General features: G+C 39.9%; 1 protein-coding gene across 4 annotated transcripts in view; it reads right to left on the bottom strand.

Moving 5' to 3' along the window:
- Positions 1–3044: 3044 nt before the first annotated feature.
- DYNC1I1 (dynein cytoplasmic 1 intermediate chain 1) overlaps positions 3045–19846 on the bottom strand; it is a 194489-nt gene continuing 177687 nt past the window's right edge. For all 4 annotated transcript variants that reach the window (XM_063303660.1, XM_063303662.1, XM_063303661.1 and 1 more), the window contains one exon: positions 3045–3482. In XM_063303660.1, coding sequence (XP_063159730.1) covers positions 3372–3482 — 111 coding nt within the window. In that variant the 3' untranslated portion in view covers positions 3045–3371. The remainder of the gene's footprint in view (positions 3483–19846) is intronic.

The raw sequence follows: 19846 nt of genomic DNA, 5'->3' as shown, positions 1-19846 counted from the left end.
GCACTGTATTAATGGTATTTGCCTTAATTGCTAGCTTGTAACTAGACAATTTGTGTGGAAATTCTTACCAACTTTGTTGAATTAAAAGATTAAAAGATTTTTCAGTGATAACAACAACAACAACTGGAGCAAATATTTTGCCTGTTCATTTAGTTTGAAAGTGATCCCCTCGAACCTCTGTGCATGGAATTGTATGCACGCAGCTCTGTGCCTGTGGCCACATTTCCATATATAAGTATGTGGGATTTGGAGAAGAGACCCCAGAGCTGGAGCAGCTTACAGTTGGAAGCAGAAAGGGGATATATATAACACTGCATTGTATCATGATAGCAGATTTGAATTTTTAATGCTGCCGTGTTTATAAAGCGGGAGAACTATTATGTAAATTAAAGTGAAGTTTTGTCCTGACTCTGTGCACTACTTTTTAGAGTGCAGTCTCCAATCCAAAAGTTGTACACTCTTGTTCTAGATGAGTCAAATTAATCAAGAACACCCCACAACAGTGTGTGTGTGTGCGTGCACACACACGTGCACTTGTATACATGTGTACCAAAATAAAACTGGTTTTTGTAACTTACTTGGCAACAATTTCTGTGCGGGTTATCCCATCTCTTCAAGTAGTGATATATATATATATATATATATATATATATATATATACACACACATACATACATACATGCATGCATGCATACACACACACATACATATACATATACACATACATACATACATACAACTTAAATTCTGTGGTCACATGGCACAAGGATACTCAAACTCTTATTTTAGAACTCCTTCCAGTAGACTCCAGAATGAAAATGTTGGATACCTTTAGATGTCTCTTTTTTAATTTTCATCCTATGGTTCCTGGGATATTAGGACCATATGATTTGTTCAGATCACCTTTAAGAACTGAGCGGTTTGGACAGAAAAACCCAACTTAACAAGCCGTCTCCTTGAAGCTGCACAAAGATGTACAACTGCGTTGTTTAAACATTTTGTCTGCAAGCCAGATGAGGAACCTGAGCTATATGGGGTGGAAAATCTGTGCCCCAAGAACTACTTTCTACAGCCCCTGTATCCCTAGAATTATGCCACTGAAATTTGACAGCATATTGCTGATTTTCCACAGCACAATTTGTCATTTCCTGAAACCAAAATGTGTAAAACAGGTTGTTGGGCCCTATTGTATAAAGATCCACTGACTTCATGTGGCCTCGCATCACATGAGAGCCAGAATGAAGAAAAATCACTGGGAGTTGAGCCCTTGCTTGCTGATAAATCTGGCAGCCTCCTAAAATAGAGCACCAGTACAAAACAGGCCTGCCACACAGGGGGCTGGCAGTGCTTTTTATCTCTGGATTTTTAAAGCTTACAATAAAACCACTTCCAAGTTCAAATTTTTCACAAATTATGACCTAAAAGTGTGGTTCTAGTGCTGCAATTTTTACTGGCTTGAAGTTTTGATTATAACAACAAAATACTCGGTTAGCTCTGTTCTAAGCAGATAATTTGCAATTTTGGAAAAGGATTTTCCTTCCATTGGCTGGACATGCCTTCTACCTGGAAATCCATGAGTGGAGAAGGCGGCCTTCCAAATCCATGTGTCAAATAAACATATGAAGAGAAAACACACCTCCTGTGTGCCAGTCTGAGCAGATCAGGATGAGATCTTGCTTCAGAACATATGCCTCCAGAACGATACATCAGCTTCAGAATGAGGCACATACTGGGTTCATGTAAGTAGTCATCAGTTTAGTGAATAAACCACAGTTGGCTGGATTAATGCAACACATTGTCAAAACAAACCAATTATGGCTTAGCATGTATGAATTTAGCGACTGTCAATCAAATTGTTCGTGGAAGATTTTCTATTAGGAATGGCCAAACTCTGGAGCAGGAGGCAAGTTTAGTTCACTCAAATAGTCTGTATAGGGTTACAACCACCAAGACAATCTTAAGAGGTTTAAGGCTTATGTAATGTAATAGTTTGGACAGACTTGTTTTTTCTGGGATGGCTCAGCTATTAGGCGGACAAGTGAAACGTGCTGGGTCGCTTGGAAGTGATATCAAAGACCGCTTCCTGGCTGCTTCCTTCTGTTGGAAGATAGTCCAGGTAGCTAGCGCTGCGCTCCACCTTAGGGGAGGAAAAGAATTCTGTCCCATTATTTTGAAGTAAGCATCACCTAGCAGCCCAATTGGGTGAAACATACTTGGGGAAGGAGGACCTCTTTTCTTTTGCCTCAAGCAGCAGTGTATCTTGAGCCAGCCCTGCAGTTTTTCAGCAAGTTTATGAAGGTATCCAGTTGAAAAAAATACACGTAGCCACCAAGCCTTTGTGTTCTTACAAAGCACAAGGGGTATGGGACAAGAATTTAATTTCCATGCAGGTCTGTTTCCTAGGATGGAAACAAGGAAGGCATTAGAAGAACATTGGAAGGACTCTAACCAGTAAGACTGAATTTAATTTATTTTTAATTTAAGAAAAGCAAAAAAGAGCAAAACAAAATCATGTTACAACTATATAAGCCTCTTTACTCCCATTTACCATTAGAGGTAAGTTTAATACAAAAACAGTAACAGACATGGCTACAGCACACCTTTCAACATCAACTTAGTAGTAACCTTCTACAATTGCACCCCAATTCAGACTGTTACTACTCGTCTGTAACAAGTGTTGGTGACTAACATGAAATATTAAACTGCCAGGAAATCATAGGTATTTTTGAAGTTTGATTTACTCAACCTATTACAGATACCATTTTATCACAAACTGACATTCTGTAATTTTTATTTGGAATTCAACATGACTCCAACATGCATGGGAAGGCAATGAATGTTGGTTTGTTATGCACATGCTTTACTGCTTTCAAATAAATATGTTCCATGCAGCAGACTGCAATATATAAGGAGTAGCAATATTCATACAGTACATCCATTCATAATATAAGTCACCATGTGAAACACCACATCTAAAATTTTGGCCCAGTCCTAGGTCACAAAGCACATCACATCTGCACCCAATCATAGCTGACTTTATATGGATTTACCAGGACTGCCAAAAAAAAAAAAAGTTGTGAGCCCAAGTTTATCCAGGGGTTTTCTAGCTGCTTATTGCAGTTACTGAAGTAGTCAACCAGGCAGCAACATAACTCACTTGTGTTTTTTTTTCCTATTAATAACTTTGCTAGAAGAAATGTGGGATAGGAAATTATTCTGAATACTTCCAGGCTACTAAGCACAGCATGATTAGTAGGAAAGAAGCTGAACTGATGAGTAATGTTGGCAGGAACATTGCTAGCAACAGTGCAGTGGCCTGATGCTCACTGGAGATGTCATCAACAGATAGGAGGGAAGGATTAATCTTTCTTCTAAGCAGATATTTCCATGGTGCCTTCTTCTTCACTGTCAGCTCTGTTGGCCCGGATCTCTACCAAAGTGCGTGCAAATCGAGCCCATTCATCACTGTGTGGTACAGCAAGCTATAAGGATAAAGAAATGAGAAATAAATTTAATTTCATTGTGAAGAAATTAAAAAAAGTTTCAAAGCAACAATTTATTCTAATCATCATTAAAGACAATTATGATTTGAAACTGTAAAATCTAAAACAAAATTTTGACAGTATCTAAAAGTATCTAGAAGAGGGAAGGATTGATTCCTTTTTACAATGGCACAATGATCTATACAAGCTACCTAAATGTGAATGTATCTTTGAAATCAAAGGATTTCCCCCCCTCTATGGACTTGAAGGAGGCCCAAAATCTTGACATTTAATAAGTGACCGTGAGTGGCCTTGATGTCTGGTAAGGACAGCTTATGATTTCTTAAAAGTAATCTGGATCTATGCAATTTCCACATTACAAAATACGGGCTTGGGCAGGAGAAGCCATATCAGTAACAACTCCATCTGAGAGCCAGTTTTCAAGTAAGTTTCTGACAAGTGCATCAACTTTTCACTTTCCCCAGCAACACCTGAGTTTATTAAGTCTGCCTGATTTTCAGCCATCAAAGAAAAAGATGGGCAAAGGAGACTTAATAATTTGAAACTAAAAACTGCCATGCAAGCATAAATAAATGGTTGGCATGGTTAAAACAATTGCTACAAGAGCTTTGTGGGTTTGTGTGTGTCAGAAGTTAAAAACAGAGTCTACATCTGCTTTAGCTCACTTGGTTTATGTGTGGTGACTGAGCTGTCCAAAAGGAATCCTAGAATTGTCATACCAGAAAATACTGCACTGAAAAGAAAGGTCCTACTGCAGCACATGACTATATATGAAGATCGGATTGAAGCTATGGTGCCAGCACAATATTTCTGTATCGTGTCAAACAGGCCAGAATCAGTCTTGCAAACAAGCCAAATTTACCTGTTGGATTCCTGCACCTGTTGTTGCTAAACAAGTAAGTGGATTTGTTCAAACCCAAAATGGCACAAAACCAAACGAAAACAAGTTAGAAAGCCTTGAACAAACCATGTTCCCCTATTTTATATATCACACTAAGCCAACAGCAAACTAACAAGATGCCTTCAAACAGTGGTTTACTATTTAAAACCATGATTCAATACCTGATGTTTCTTTTACAAAGAAGCGTAGGGTGCTTCAAAGGGTAGGCCAAGATAATCCTTACTACCTATCCTATCCTAATCCAGAGTTACAATTTTTGAGAATACAAAACAAAATTGAAGCCACCAAGCTGGTTTCTCAGTGTTTATTTTCAGACTCAGACTCAGAATCTAGAAGCAGGTAACAATGAATTTAAATCAACCATGCCCCTTTTATGGTTGTGTATTAAGTCTGTAGTCTCTCCCTGGATGTTTGTGAGAGAAAGGAACTGTTGGAAGAAGTTAGACATGGTGTAAGTCTTACAGTAAAAAAGTATTTCAAGACATGAAGCAGTGTTGTACATACTGGATCTCTGTGTGTGTGTGTTCTCTGTGTGCGTGTGTGCGTGTTCTGTTACTGCCAGAGAGCCATAAAACCCTGTGATCTTTTTAGTCACTTTCCATAACATAATAACCCACAGATTATAAAATAAAGGAATTATCTCTATTACAAAAATGTGAGTAAAAATTTAATAGGCACTCAGGAGTGTTTAAAAGATTTAGGTCAAGAGGACACAAATCTCACAGGTTTTTCATAAGCTTAATGTATATTTCTATATGTACATTTATTTAATTGTTATTTTATTTTTATCCCACCTTTATTTTTTTATATATAAATAACTCAAGGTGGCGAACATACCAAATACTCCTTCCTCTGCCTATTTTCCCCACAACAACAACCCTGTGAGGTGAGTTGGGCTGAGAAACAGTGACTGGCCCAAGGTCACCCAGCCGGCTTTCATGCCAAAGGAGGGATGAGAACTCACAGTCTCCTGGTTTCTAGCCCAGCACCTTACTTTAGAAATAATAACTAGGGTTTCTTTACATTTCATATAACACAAAGCTAATTGTTGATCACTTCTAAAGCACCTCAAAGTAAATAAACCCTCTAGAGCAATGTTTCTCAACCTTGACAACTTATGATGTATGGACTTGAACTCCCAGAATTCCCCAGCCAGCATGGCTGGCTGGGGAATTCTGGGAGTTCAAGTCCACACATCTTAAAATTACGAAGGTTGAGAAACACTGCTCCAGAGGAAGCTGAGGAAGGGGCGGGGAAGAAGTGGAGTAAGGAAGAGACAGGTTTGGGTGTTGGGAATCAGAGAGAGGACATGCTGTGGAATAAGGACTGGATAATGGTGGAAGAAACAAAGGAAACCTAGAACAAGAGTGGGAAAGGAAGGGCAGAAGAACCAGCGAAAATTATTAGGGAGGAGGATAGTTCCCCATGAGGAAGTGTCTATGAGTGAAGCTTGGAGCAAAAAGAGATCACGGAGGACATGATAGTATACAACAACCAATAAAAGGAAGGACTTCTTTACATAACAAATGGTTAAATGATGGAACCTGTAGCAGTTAGATGTGGCAATGGTCACTAATATGATTTTAAAATGCATGGAGGATCAGGCTGTCTATGGTTAGAAGCTTAACAGCTGTGTGCTACATCCTGAATTGTGAATAGTGAATCTGAATAGTGGCAAAGACCAGCCCTTGGGAGTGACCTCAGAGGATTGTTGTCCTCCTGTCCATGTTCACGAGCTTCTCATGTGGATCTGGTTGAGCACAGATGCACATAAGAATGCTGGATTACTTCAGCCTTTAGCCTGATCCAGCAGGGCCCTTCTTGTGTTCTTAGGAGGCACGGATGAAAGTGAATAGAAGGGTGGATAGATCCCTTTCTTCTTCTGATCAGCAGTTTCTGGGCTTCATATGGATAAATCATGACAATATGATGTGGGCCAGAAGACCCTTCATTACAGTGCAGGGCAAAAAGTTATACAAAGACCTAAAAAGCCCTATACACACACTTGCCTTTTATATGTTTAAGACCAAGATGTTAAGACACATAAAATAGTTGGTGAAAGATCCGTTCAAATCATTTAATCTAGTTGTTTGTCCTTTTCCTTTGTCTCCCCCAATTTTTCTTTTCTTTCAGAAGAAAACTGCCTACCCCCACCCCCATATAACTAGATTTAGGAAAAAAGCTTCCACTGGCACCATTGGACCCTCAGAGTTTTCTGAAACAGACTGGGGGCTTAGTGAAATCGTTTAGCAGTTTAGCTGCCACAGGCCCATCACTAGCGGCATCTTATACCCAGTGCTGAGATACAGTTCCTCAAATCCGCAGTATCTTGATGCACAATTCTATACCAGCTGACTTTCTCATATAATTCAATAGGAAACTAACAAGGAAGCCATTGAGGGCACTGTTCTTTCCTTGCATCTGAGTAGCCACATCAGCAATGTATCACTAGACAGAAGCAAACCAATTTCAAATGCAGTGAACGCCTAAAAACCCATAATTGAAGTTTCGTCAATGTTCTCTAAGGACCTAATATACAGTATATTCAATGTGTGGACTAGAAGATATGTAGGCAAGAATTCCTTTGACCGTAACAACAGCAGCTAAAATAATTCCCTTACCCCTTGAGGGAAAAAAAAGCAACCCCTACCTCAGCAAAAAGTTTAGCCCTGGAACAATCTGTGAAATGTTAGCTGCCCTAATAGCTTGATGTTTAATAGTTACCTAAGCATTGCTTTGATATAAAAATACTTTTTCTGTGAGCATGGACTGGGCACCAAGCACCTAGTCCATATAAGGGATTATTGTTCACTACCAAAACACATTCATAGACAAAACTGCTTCATACCAACCCAACTTGTTGGAGTTCTCCAGAGGTTCAGTTATCTTTCCCAGTCGCACTCAGAGATGCCAGGGACTGAAGTTAGAAATTTCTCTGTACTAAAGCATGTGTTCCACTGAACTGATTCAATTCCTGAAACAGAGGTCTGCTTTTATAAAATTTAGAATGAAATAAAATCTTTATACCTTTTGCAAATCGTTAGGAGCTAGCTCGCTAGTGAGAGACCTAGGACACAAGAGTAGCAGTCACTCAACCCCGCTCCTTCCAGCTCCCAGAACTCTCTGGCCACATCATTGAATGTGCTTGCCAAGCACAGGAAAGGCATGAGTATCACACAAAGTGTAAACCAGGATCCTACAATATGCGTTTTCCTTCCCCCATGAAGATGGAAGCTGCAGAGCATTATTAAATTAAAAATAATTAATAATTTTACTTTATTTTATTTTAATTTTATATTTAGTTCAGCATAAAACAGCAACAAAGAGTGCATCTTTTAGAAATGCAAGCACTGTTGCCCCTAGAAATGACCATAAATGCACGGTCAGGCCAAAAGTAGAGATAACATTACCAGCACCAATAATAATATAAACAAATTTGGGACTGGTTAGTCTAGGCAAAGTTATTGTTTCGTCAGTTCTGTGACATTACAAAAACACTTCAAAAATTGATGTTCTGCCAAATACTATGCCATGATGCACAAAAATGGGACTGCAGGTCAGTCTGCTTTTCTATATTCTTGGAAAACTGTCTGTATTGTATACAAGAGCTTTGTCTTCCAAATCGCTCTGGCATGGAAGCAATTTCCCTTCTCCTCCAGGCAAAAGTGACTTCCACTACAAATATATAGTAAAAATGCCAAAGGCTTTCAAGTCCCTGCTAAAGAAAAGGCCATTTCGTGACTTGGGTGAAAATGCAACACAGTGCAATCCATTTTTCTACTGGATGTACCTTGTAAGTAGGAGCAAAGACTCCAGCACTCTTCAAATTCAAGTATTTCTGGCAGAAGTAATAGAATTTAATTTACACTTTGCTAAGATGCAATGACTCTATACAGTCAGTAAAAACAAGACCTGGAGCTGACTGTGGCTCAGATCATGAGCTTCTTATTGCAAAATTTAGGCTTAAACTGAAGAACGTAGGGAAAACCACTAGACCATTCAGGTATGACCTAAATCATATCCCTTATGAATATACAGTGGAGGTGATGAATAGATTTCAGGGATTAGATCTGGTAGACAGAGCTCCTGAAAAACTATGGACGGAGGTTCATAACATTGTACAGGAGGCTGCAACTAAAACCATCCCAAATAAAAAGAAATGCAAGAAAGCAAAGTGGCTGTCTGATAAGTTTTTATAAATAGCTGAGGAAAGAAGAAAAGCGAAAAGCAAGGGAGAAAAGAAAGATATAATCAACTGAATGCAGATTTCCAGAGAACAGCAAGGAGAAATAAGAAGGCCTTCTTAGATGAACAATGCAAATAAATTGAGGAAAACAATAGAATGGGGAAGAGTAGAGATCTCAAGAAAATTGGAGATATCAAGGGAGCGTTTGTGCAAAGATGGGCACGATAAAGGACAAAAAAGGCAGGGACCTAACAAGCAGAAGAGATTAAGAAGAGGTGGCAAGAATATATAGAAGAACTATAGAAGAAAGAGCTTAATGTCCCTGATAATCACGATGGTCTGGTCACTGGCCTTGAGCCAGACATCCTAAAGAGTGAAGTCAAGTGGGCCTTAGGAAGCATACTAACAACAAAGCCAGTGGAGATGACAGTATTCCAGCTGAACTATTTAAAATCCTAAAAGATGATGCTGTTGAAGTGCTGCACTCAATATGCCAACAAATTTGGAAAACTCAGCAGTGGCCACAGGATTGGAAAAGGTCAGTTTATGTTCCAATTCCAAAGGGCAATGCCAAAGAATGTTCAAACTACCGCACAATTGCACTCATGCTAGCAAGCTTATGCTCAAAATCCTACAAGCTAGGCTTCAGCAATATATGAACTGAGACCTACCAGAAGTACAAGCTGGGTTTCGAAGAGGCAGAGGAACTAGAGATCAAATTGCTAACATTCGCTGGATCATGGAGAAAGCAAGAGAGTTCCAGAAAAACATCTACTTCTGCTTCATTGACTATGCTGAAGCCTTTGATTGTGTGGATCACAACAAACTGTGGCAAATTCTGAAGAGATGGGAGTACTGGACCACCTTACCTGTCTCCTGAGAAACCTGTATGCGGGTCAGGAAGCAACAGTTAGAACCGGACATGGAACCCACTGGTTCAAAATTGGGAAAGGAGTACAACAAGGCTGTATTTTGTCACCCTGCTTATTCACTTATATGCAGAGTACATCATGAGAAATGCCAGGCTGGATGAATCACAAGCCAGAATTAAGATTGCCAGGAGAAATATCAACAACCTCAGATTTGCGGATGATACCACCCTAATGGCAGAAAGTGAAGAGGAACTAAAGAGCCTCTTGATGAGGGTGAAAGGGGAGAGTGCAAAAGCTGGCTTGAAACTCAACATTAAAAAAACTAAGATCATGGCATCTGGTCCCATCACTTCCTGGCAAATACAAGGGGAAGAAATAGAAGCAGTGACAGATTTTATTTTCTTGGGCTCCAAGATCACGACAGTGACTGCAGCCATGTAATTAAAAGACACTTGCTCCTTGGGAGGAAAGCTATGGCGAACCTAGACAGCATATTAAAAAGCAGAGACATCACCTTGCTGACAAAGGTTCATATAATCAAAGCTATGGTTTTCCCAGTAGTAATGTATGGCTGTGAGAGTTGGACCATAAGGAAGGCTGAGAGACAAAGAATTGATGCTTTCTAACTGTGGTGCTGGAGAAGAATCTTAAAAGTCCCTTGGACTGCAAGGAGGTCAAATCAGTCAATCCTACAGGAAATTAACCCTGACTGCTCATTTGAAGGACAGATACTGAAGCTGAAGCTCACATACTTTGGCCACCTAATGTGAAAAGAGGACTCACTGGAAAAGACCCTGATGCTAGGAAAGACTGAAAGGAAAAAGGCATGGCAGAAGATGAGATGGTTAGACAGCATCACCAGTGCAATGAACATGAATTTGAGTAAACTCTGGGAGACAGCAGAGGACAGGAAGGCCCAGCGTGCTATGGTCCATGAGGTCACGAAGAGTCAGACGTAACTTAACGACTGAACAAGATACTAAGAATGTCGCTTCTTACAAACAACCTCCCACTGGTAAATTGTCATTTGTGCCCCATGGAGTGGGGGACAGGAGGAAAAGCATTGAATTTAAGTGGATACTCTTTGCATGAGGGTGTGTTTCTGATCAACCTAGGTGAAAGTGATCCTTTCCAATTAGCAATTTAAATAAGAAACCTGGCTACAGTGTTACAGAAAAGTAAATAAAGGATGCACCATTATGGTTTATATTGTTTTCTGATTTAATCCTTATTTTTGCTGTACCCCGCTCAGAGCTGTTGGAGTGGAATGTCACAAAAATGTCAACAATCAATCAATCAAAAAACTTAGACAGGACATTCTGGAACACAGCAAGACAGTTGGTCAATCCACAAGACCCCAGCCCCCCATCATTTCAGGGAATGTCAGCCCCCTGATCCTCCTCAGGATCAGGCCAAGAAATTACTCAAAACTGGAAATGATACTGTTAATTCCTCCTTTTAAATGAGCAAGAAAATCAATAAACTCCTGCTTTACATCAGATGTGATGCATCACATCAGCAGGCAGCTAGATTGGGATGGTTCACGGATTCTCCTTGAGTGATGATGGCCAAAAACGAATAGTTTGTTTCTCATCATTTTGGGGCAGGAGAAACAAAAAATATAGTGTGGCCCCCAAAAGTAGAGTGAAAAGACCTTTAAAAAGTCTTAATAATCCACTGAACTTTTAAAAACCCTAAAATGAGGAGACCCTAACCCTGCCCTTATGTTTGGTACAGCCCATCCACTGTACAACATTGCCTTACCCAATGCACTCCTCATCCCTCCTGTGTTAAATGTGTCCCCAACTGGTAAATAATTGCCCACGCTGTCCTATGGCCAGATCGCACTTTTGCACAATCTCTCAGCTTCTCTTGCTCCAAGTGCAAAATTATCTTTGCTAGTTTTTGGAACTTTGCCTTTTTGGGGCACTTTGCCTTAGGAACTGGGTTGCGGGCATTGCAGAACTGTTTTCCAGTGTTCAACTTCCGTTTCTTTTGCCATTTTACAAAAATGAACATGGGAGAGGAGCCATTTTAGTTTTCTTTTTCAGATGCAAAAATGGTTTTGGATGGCATTGCTTCCACATCCATTTCACCCCCCCCCCCCGATCTTCAATGAAAGAAGCCTTTATTTGGAAAGAAGAATGTTGTTTTACAGAAATTCCCATCTCGGCGTTCTCATTTTGATATATTCTGTTCTAAATTATGTGTGGCTCCAAGAGAGCTAGTTAAAAAGATTTTGAAAAGCTGGCTAATTAAGGACCGCGAAAAAGAATTTGGGTTAATTTTAGTTTGGTTCCTCCAATAGCGTCAGCAAGACAAATAGGTTATAATGACTAAGACGAAACTTCCAAATAAAGTTCAAGTGTGGTTTACCAGCAGCCTTGTAATCTTTCAATTTAACAAAATCATTTCAGAAAAATCCTATCTCAGGAGAGCATTAACTATTAACTGTTTGCTCTAAACACAGTTTCTATCATCCTATCTACACACATGGCTTTAAGAAAAGCATTCAGTATTGAGATCTACTGTATATAGTACTGCATGTCAAGATTTCCTCTTAAGTCTTAAAAGCAGCTACATAGCATTTAAAACATATTGGCTCTGAATCCTAGATGTATACTGTCAAACATTAAACTATAAGATACGTAAGATTATATAAGCAAGCAACCAACCAAGCAGAGATCCTTTGAGGCTATTAAGTTAAACGTTCTAGCTTCTTCTGCCCCAGTTGAGATTCCAGAGAACACAAGAAGCTGAATTATTGAACTAAGTAGCATTAATTCATTTCTAGCTGCTTACTTGCTAAGGCAGGAAAGAGCCACCTGACTGATAATGTGGCTGGATTATCAACTCTGGAAGTGGCCAATCCACAATGTATCACACATGTATGTGTGTGTACTTGGGTATCCTGACTGTTCTCAATTCTGTAATTGGAAAAATCAGCATCCTCCTGTAGTGGCGGTCCATTCACTTCCTGACCTTCCCCTCTGCCCCCCTGACCTCACCATCCATTCAAAAGTCCATAATTGGGTCAATCAATTAGAGCCCCTCCCACCGGATTGGAATTTTTATAGCCTCTTGAATTTTATATTTATTTATATTGTATTTTATATCTGTAACTCGTTTTTATTTTTATAGGATTTTAACTGTTTATTATTATAATATGAATTTTATTGTAAACCGTCCAGAGTCCTTCTTTTGTGGGAGATGGGCGGTAACAAAATTTAAATAATAAATAAATTTATATTTATAAATAAATATATTTATATTTGTAAGAGCCACTTTGATGGGAAGATGGACCTGTTCATCCCAAAATCTGATGTTCTTCCTCCCTTTCCTACCTTATCACAGTATTTTTTCTCAACCCAACAGTTCTCCAGGCTTTTTTTCATAATCCCCCATACTGGAACGTGGTTCGCCCAGCACGCCCAGCTCCTACATGACATCCTAGAAGGGAAGTTCCACAGAGGACTTTGAATCAGAAACAGAGTCCGTCGAGTCACCTCTGTCCTGCCTCAAGTTAAAAGCCACCCTGAATTCCTGAGTCAAGCTGGACCTTTACCTTTCCTTCATTTTTACCGTCACTGACTTTGACCTTGCGCACCACTGTAGCAGAGCCCTGTGATTTCCATCTAGATTTCTGCAGAGACAGTTTCTCTTTACAAAACTGTGGCAAAAGAAAGGACACGGTGGACAAAAAAAAGGATTACACACAGGTAACTTCCCCTTTCTTTCGGCAATACTGGGCCCAATCCTTTTCAAATCAGATCCTACAGCACTGCACCCAGTAGGAAACAGTCTCCATGTCGCATTTTCACTCTGCCCATGGAAGCTGTTCTGATTAGTCTGAGGCCGGAGAAGATATTTTGCTGCTAACTCAGTACAGGCAAACATATGCTATTATATATATTACCTATTCTGGCTTTGATCCTGCGGTAGTATCAAAACTCCTTCATTATTTTTCTTTATATATAGTTTGAAAAAGTCAGTATTTTTCCAGGCAGCTCCCAATGCCACACACATGGCTGGAAACAAAGTGGGAGGTAATCTAGAAGGAAAAGGCCACCAAAGGAACCAAGAGCATAGCGAGCGCACCACTGTGCTTAGCTCTTAGAGAGCCCGGCCTCAGTGCTAACAATGGATGAAACCACTGGCAAGGAGGCTGAAGCCAGAAAACTGCATGCAGATGATTTTAATCAGCTCTGTGTATACATTGGTGTGCTTAACTGAAGGGGTGGAATACCACAGGCAGACTGAAGACCGTCACCATCCACTGCACAGCAGGTATCGTAGGAATTGTGTAGGCCGCCCTTCTTTCAATTTAATTTGCGTGGGTTTGTCTCAATTGACTTCTGCAGTGAACTCTGTTTCTTCATTGTTCAAGGGGACGATGGCAGCTGGGCCTAAGCTAGGAACTATCACCACGTGAGATTCCTCCCTGGCACCAAACTTCCTTACTGTAAAATTAAAAGGGGAGGCATGACTGCAACTCCCATACCTTAGACTGAGAAGTTTAGGCCTGCCTTCTCCATCCTGCTATCTCTGAAACACCAAATTGACCAAATTCTTGAGAAAATGCACTAACAAGTGGCTTTATGTTCTTGATTCCTAATCTGAATCTGATAGGGCTGAAATTAAACAGTCTTTTTCCCTCTATCTATTCTCTGAAACCAAAGTTGCTAAAAATCCAACCAAACACCCTATGTCAGTGTTTCTCAACGATGGTGACTTCAAGATATGTGGACTTCAACTCCTAGAATTCCCCAGCCAGCAAGACTATCTACAGCGTAGGATGCTAAACTAGACAATCATATCTCCATTAGCAATACTTTACGCTATGTAGACTAAGTGGGATTCCTATACACAAAGCCTGTGCTCTAGCACTGAACCATGTGCCTGGCCTCAAATCATTATTCCTTTAAATAACCATGATCTAGATTTTCATTTGTTAATTCTTTCTGGGAATTCACATTCATACCTTTAAGCTTTTGCTTCAACTCAGCTAACAGAAACAGTTTCAGTATATATTCTTAAATATTGGGTTACAGAAAATGATGATACCAGAGGAATTTAATGCAAAAAGCGAGACGTATCAACAGCCAACAGATGACAAACTTGAATGAATAGCTTATTCAAAGTGGTAGCAAAAACAGGCAACAATGGCTATCTAATGCATTTCAAGTGTTAACCCAGTTCACCTTTTTCTGGGCAGCTGGCTTGCTCTATCCTGGGCTGCAGGCACAATCATTTTTATTCTTTCCAACCAAATTTTCCATTATAAGCGCTCTCCTTCCCGCCTGGTCAGAGGACTCATAGCAGAGCATGTCCAGCTCCCCTGTGCTTCCCAGGACACACATACATACACATTCAAAACACTAGGGGAAAGCAGGAACACACAGAGAGATGCATATCTTTGTTAGACAGAAGAAAATATAGATGCCCCTAATGGCCCCTGCTAGTAGAGGAGTTGGCAAGAATGCCAAGCACCACGTTCTACATGCTTTCTTTAACTTATTTTTTTTATGACTATTAACACAGCCATGGACATTCCTATAAAGACAATGCTAAATGATGGTACTTTACTTGACAGCATGCCCATTTATTTATTTTTTTAAAAAACAGAGTCATGAAGGCTAAGGAGCTTGCCAGAACATGAAAGATATCCCTCTTGCCTACCCTGGTCCATGATGACTGGCAATGTATCTCCAAGGTTTGAGGCAAAACCTTCCCTTGCTTAACTGAGCTTGAAATAATCCACTAAAGAAGCTCTTATGAAGAGGAACTTACTTGAGATGACTGGCAGGCTTAACGTCAGAGGTGACAGGACACAAGCAGCATCATGCCATTGCAGCACAGGTTCTGCCCCTTTTGTACAGCGCTACAAAAATATAAAAAGGGCAGAGCTTGCATTGGGATGCTGCTTTTGTCATTTGCCTCCCCCGACCCCTCCCTGCTGGCCCCTCCGCTTAAAATAATTTAATCTTAGGCTGTTCAAGAAACAGATCAGTAGGTTTTTCATATGGTCACTACATACTCATGAAGACTAAGCTAACAGACCTGGTATAAAAGCCACTGTCCCAGGACAAATACTTATTTTCTTATGTCAGTTTGTTTTCAAAACTTTCAAAATTAGTTCAATATCACCAAACAGTGAGAGCCAGTTTGGTGCAGTGGTTAAGGCACTAAGTTCTAGTCCCGCCTTAGGCATGAAGTCAGCTGGGTGACTCTGAGCCAGTCACTCTCTCTCAGCCCTAGGAAGGAGGTAATGGCAAACCACTTCTGAAAAACCAGGCCAAGAAAAATGCAGGGACTTGACCAAGCAGTTGCCAGGTGTCAACACTGACTCGAAGGGACCAAAATAAATAAATAAATTGCCAAACAGCTGAAGAATCAATTAAGGCTGGGTTTGACTCACTAAAAGAAAGCTGTAGTTTTAATTTCCCCTTTTTCAATGATCATGCTTTGTTGGGCCCACAGTACTATTACTTAATTAAAGCAAAGTTTTATACTGCATTAAAACCATTTTCTGTTAAAAGTAGGTAGCTGTGACTGCACCTTTCACCAACTCCAAATGCCCCAAATTCCATGAGACTTGCTTTCTAAGAGCCACCAAACCTGGCTATTTAAGTCATATACAACTACAAGATCTAAAGCAGTGCTTCCCAAACCTGGGTAAATCGGGTAAAGGTGTTACCCAAAATCCGGTAAAGGTGTTTTTTCTTTGGGTAATGATACACAAACCCATTACCCAATCACTACAGGGATATTTACATTGGTTTAAAGTGTTTTACCTACATTAGTAAAAGGACTTTCTGATAAGCAGTTTTGGGTAATGAAGGAAAATGTTTGGGAAGCGCTGGTCTAAAGCAGGGTTCCTCAACCTTGGCAACTCTAAGCTGTGCGGACTTCAACTCCCAGAATTCTGGGACTTGAAGTCCGCACAGCTTAGAGTTGCCAAGGTTGAGGAACCCTGGTCTAAAGGGTCTGCAAATACCATAAAATTGTTGTTCATGGTACTCCTACTTTTCTAAGGAATGAATTAACAACCTGATTTGTACTATAACGTTCTGTAATTTGAGGCTAATCTGCACCTTATCACGACAAACTTCCATCTCTCTTACTTTACCAGTCATTAAAAAAAGTTTTTAACACTGTAATTAAGTGATCTGTCATGACCAAGGTTGTTATTGAAAGCAATAGCTTAAACCAGAAGAACATAAAGATCATTAATTATACAAACTAATTCTTGTTTCAGAAGGCATTTCTCCAGAAAACATATGCTGATGCTAATCAGAAAGAGAGCATGTGTGTTGACTGAATTTTGGAAATAATTACACCACATTAATGCAATACAGTTTTTACCCCAAATTTGGTGCTGATCGTTTTTTTTTATTTAGTTCCCTGTACTACAAATAGCTGTAATTATTTCCCAGTCAATCTGCTTTACTTTTTGTATAAAAACAAGTAACTATGGTTTACTTTTCCTTCTTGATAATTAGCTTTTTGAATGTTTTCTCTTATATTTCTCATTAGGATGCTCAACAAAGTTATGAAATTATATTATTTAAAATATGCCTTTTTGGTAGTCTACATTCAGCATTAAGAAACTGTACAATGCAGTATTATAAAATTCTGTAGAGTCAATTACCTGTAGGGAATTCCCACCCACCCCCACTGTTGGGAGATGTTTATTTGGGAGGAGCAAAAATTCAAGGATTTGTATAGGAAAGTTAGTTTAGGTTCCCTAAAAATTGGGGATTTAGGGGTGAGTAGGATGGATTTTTAAGCACATCACACACAAAAACAGCTGAGAGACATTTCTTAGTTCTGTTAAATTAGTGCTGCAGAAATTGGGATTACTAGTAGAAGGTAGTAGCAAAGGAAACTTTTCTGCCATCCAGATTTTTACTGCACAATTATGGTAAACCTGCTATTTCTGGAGTTCATCAGGGCCCATCCCTGCCACCTTTTAAGACAAAGCTTCATAAAGATCCATTTATTTACTCACATTATTAGGTAATACGCTCTCTGTCTATACACTCACACACAAACACCTCAAAAGGAAGATGCACTTGCCTTTAAAGGATCTCTTAAATACTGTAAATACAGAACTAGAAAAAGACAAAAGGTGCTTCATTTTAGTTATATGCTAAGTTAAATGTAGAAAGACACATTTTAAAATAAATAAACCCAACTATTTAAACTGAAATATGATAAGTATCAACACAGGGATGATTGAAGCCTGCAAACCGGTAAGCTGCATGCTAATTTAGTTTTCTACCCAGGGCCAACTTTAAAGCTCCAGATCAATCTTTTTAGGGTTCTTCAAACTGAGGACACCCTTCCCGTGAAGAACTGTCTTCTGAAAAAGAGGATCCTCTTGCTGGGGGTCAGAGGAAAGGAACTAAGAAACTAAGCTGCCTCTTTCCTGGCAACCCTTCCTTTTGTGTGACCTTTGAGGAGGGAAGACAAAGTTTACAAGCTGCAGTCATCTTGTGGGCCAGCTAGGAGAACTCCTTAATGAAAACTGGCTTTATTCATTCCAACAATACTAAGCCAGGCTGTTCTCCACCATTTTCATTCCCCAAATGCTGAGGAGCTGTTTGAAGGCAATGTTTATCATATTCTTCACTTCTGCTGATTTGAAATGCTGAGAACAAGAAATAAAAAACACCACCCCATCTCAAAATGCTCCAGAATCCCCACAGCCATACAAAAGGAAAAACAAGGGGAAAAAGCTCAGCACCTTGACCTTTGCAAATCCCACAATGAAGAGAAGGGGAGACTGACAGAGTTCACCTGTTTCAGTGGTGCTGCTGAAGGGGTGCAAAGCCCTTATGCCATCATCTCCTTGTCAGGAGTCTATCAGCTTTGCCCCTCTTGCAGCCTGGCATTTGCAAAAGCTGGAAGAGCTTCAGCACAGGTGTCATGCATGCCCCCAAACCTCTTCCAACACTTATCTATCACTAGTGGGAACAGTGGAAGAGGCTTCCATGGTTGCACAGTGCCCACAAAACCTCTATGGAGCAACTTGTGTCTTCTTTCCATTCCACTCCACAAAAAAAAAACACAGAAGTGTTTTGGTAAATTGCTAGAAAAGGACAATAAAGATATTGCAGTAAGGGTCTATGGACCTACTACAGAAGGCGTAGATTAATTTTCACAGGGAATGCTGTGTAAAAGATACAGCGGCCTTTCTACGCAGCCACTGCTTTTGCCTTCAAACATACACAGTAATATTCCCAACAGTCTCAAATGCCTTCACTATTGGTCAGGAATTTCATGAAAATACCAGCACTCCCCCTGATCCCATCCTGTATCTTTATTATTGTTGGGAAAAATTAAACTGGCTCTTGCTTATGGAACATGAATGTTGTGCATCTCCCAGAATGGTCCAAAACTGAGGGAGTACACCTAGTAAGGTGCCATGATACCTTGACTTCTGGAGGGAAGGAGGTAGAAGGTGAGACAAGATCTGAGTTCCCACCAAAGATTTGCCTGCCCCAGAGTTGCAAAGGAAATATTGCAAAATATATTTGCAGCATTTCCTCTGAAGCAGGAGGTGAGCTGGAAGTCAATAATCTCAGCTGCAGAAGAGGCAGAAAAGCTGCGCAAAGTCACAGTGACACGAGAGCAGGGGATCACTCTAGGACCAATAGTGGGGTTGGAGCTTAAGTCACCTAGGCTGCTAAAGCCCATTCTACAGATCAGCTAATACAAAGATGCACATGTACCCAACTGGATTCTGATTTTAACTTCTACTCCCTGTGTATTTTGCATTGGGCTCTGATTGTGCTTCTCAAATGAAGAGAAAAATGTAGAAATAAAAACCCACAACATAGATAAAACATAGATAACTCCATTTTAATGGCTAATCTAAAAGTGATGAACACAATATTCCCAATAGCTTGAAGTATGAAAAGTCAAGCAGCCCTATCTTCAGCCCGTCTAGACTCCAGACAACAGACGTGGAAAGATTATACTGTCAATTCAGGTATTTCTAGTGTCTGTCAGATCACTCAGAATGAGAAAAAATTATACGTATATATTTCAGAACACCCACACCCCAATAATAAATAAATAAAGCAAGCGTCCTGCCAGTGCCATAGCAGAAATTTGAGTGTAATGACTTCAGACAGTTTAGCAATTATGATAACGATACACCAAGATGTTTTTGCAGTCATTTGCAAGCCAAAGCGGCTCCCACGAAAGCATGCACAAGCCAAAAATATGAGTCATGCTCAAGCAATTTTGCTATGGGCCATAAAATCACTTTGTGTGAGTTAAAGCTAAATCTGTATATGTTCTATAATGTTTCCCTACTGTGGGGAGGTGGAGATCCCAGTATCCTATCACTGATAATGACAAAAAACAAATTCTG

The sequence above is a fragment of the Candoia aspera genome, chromosome 4, assembly GCF_035149785.1.
Source record: "Candoia aspera isolate rCanAsp1 chromosome 4, rCanAsp1.hap2, whole genome shotgun sequence".
Taxonomy (NCBI): domain Eukaryota; kingdom Metazoa; phylum Chordata; class Lepidosauria; order Squamata; family Boidae; genus Candoia; species Candoia aspera.
This window is presented reverse-complemented; position numbering and strand designations above follow the sequence as displayed.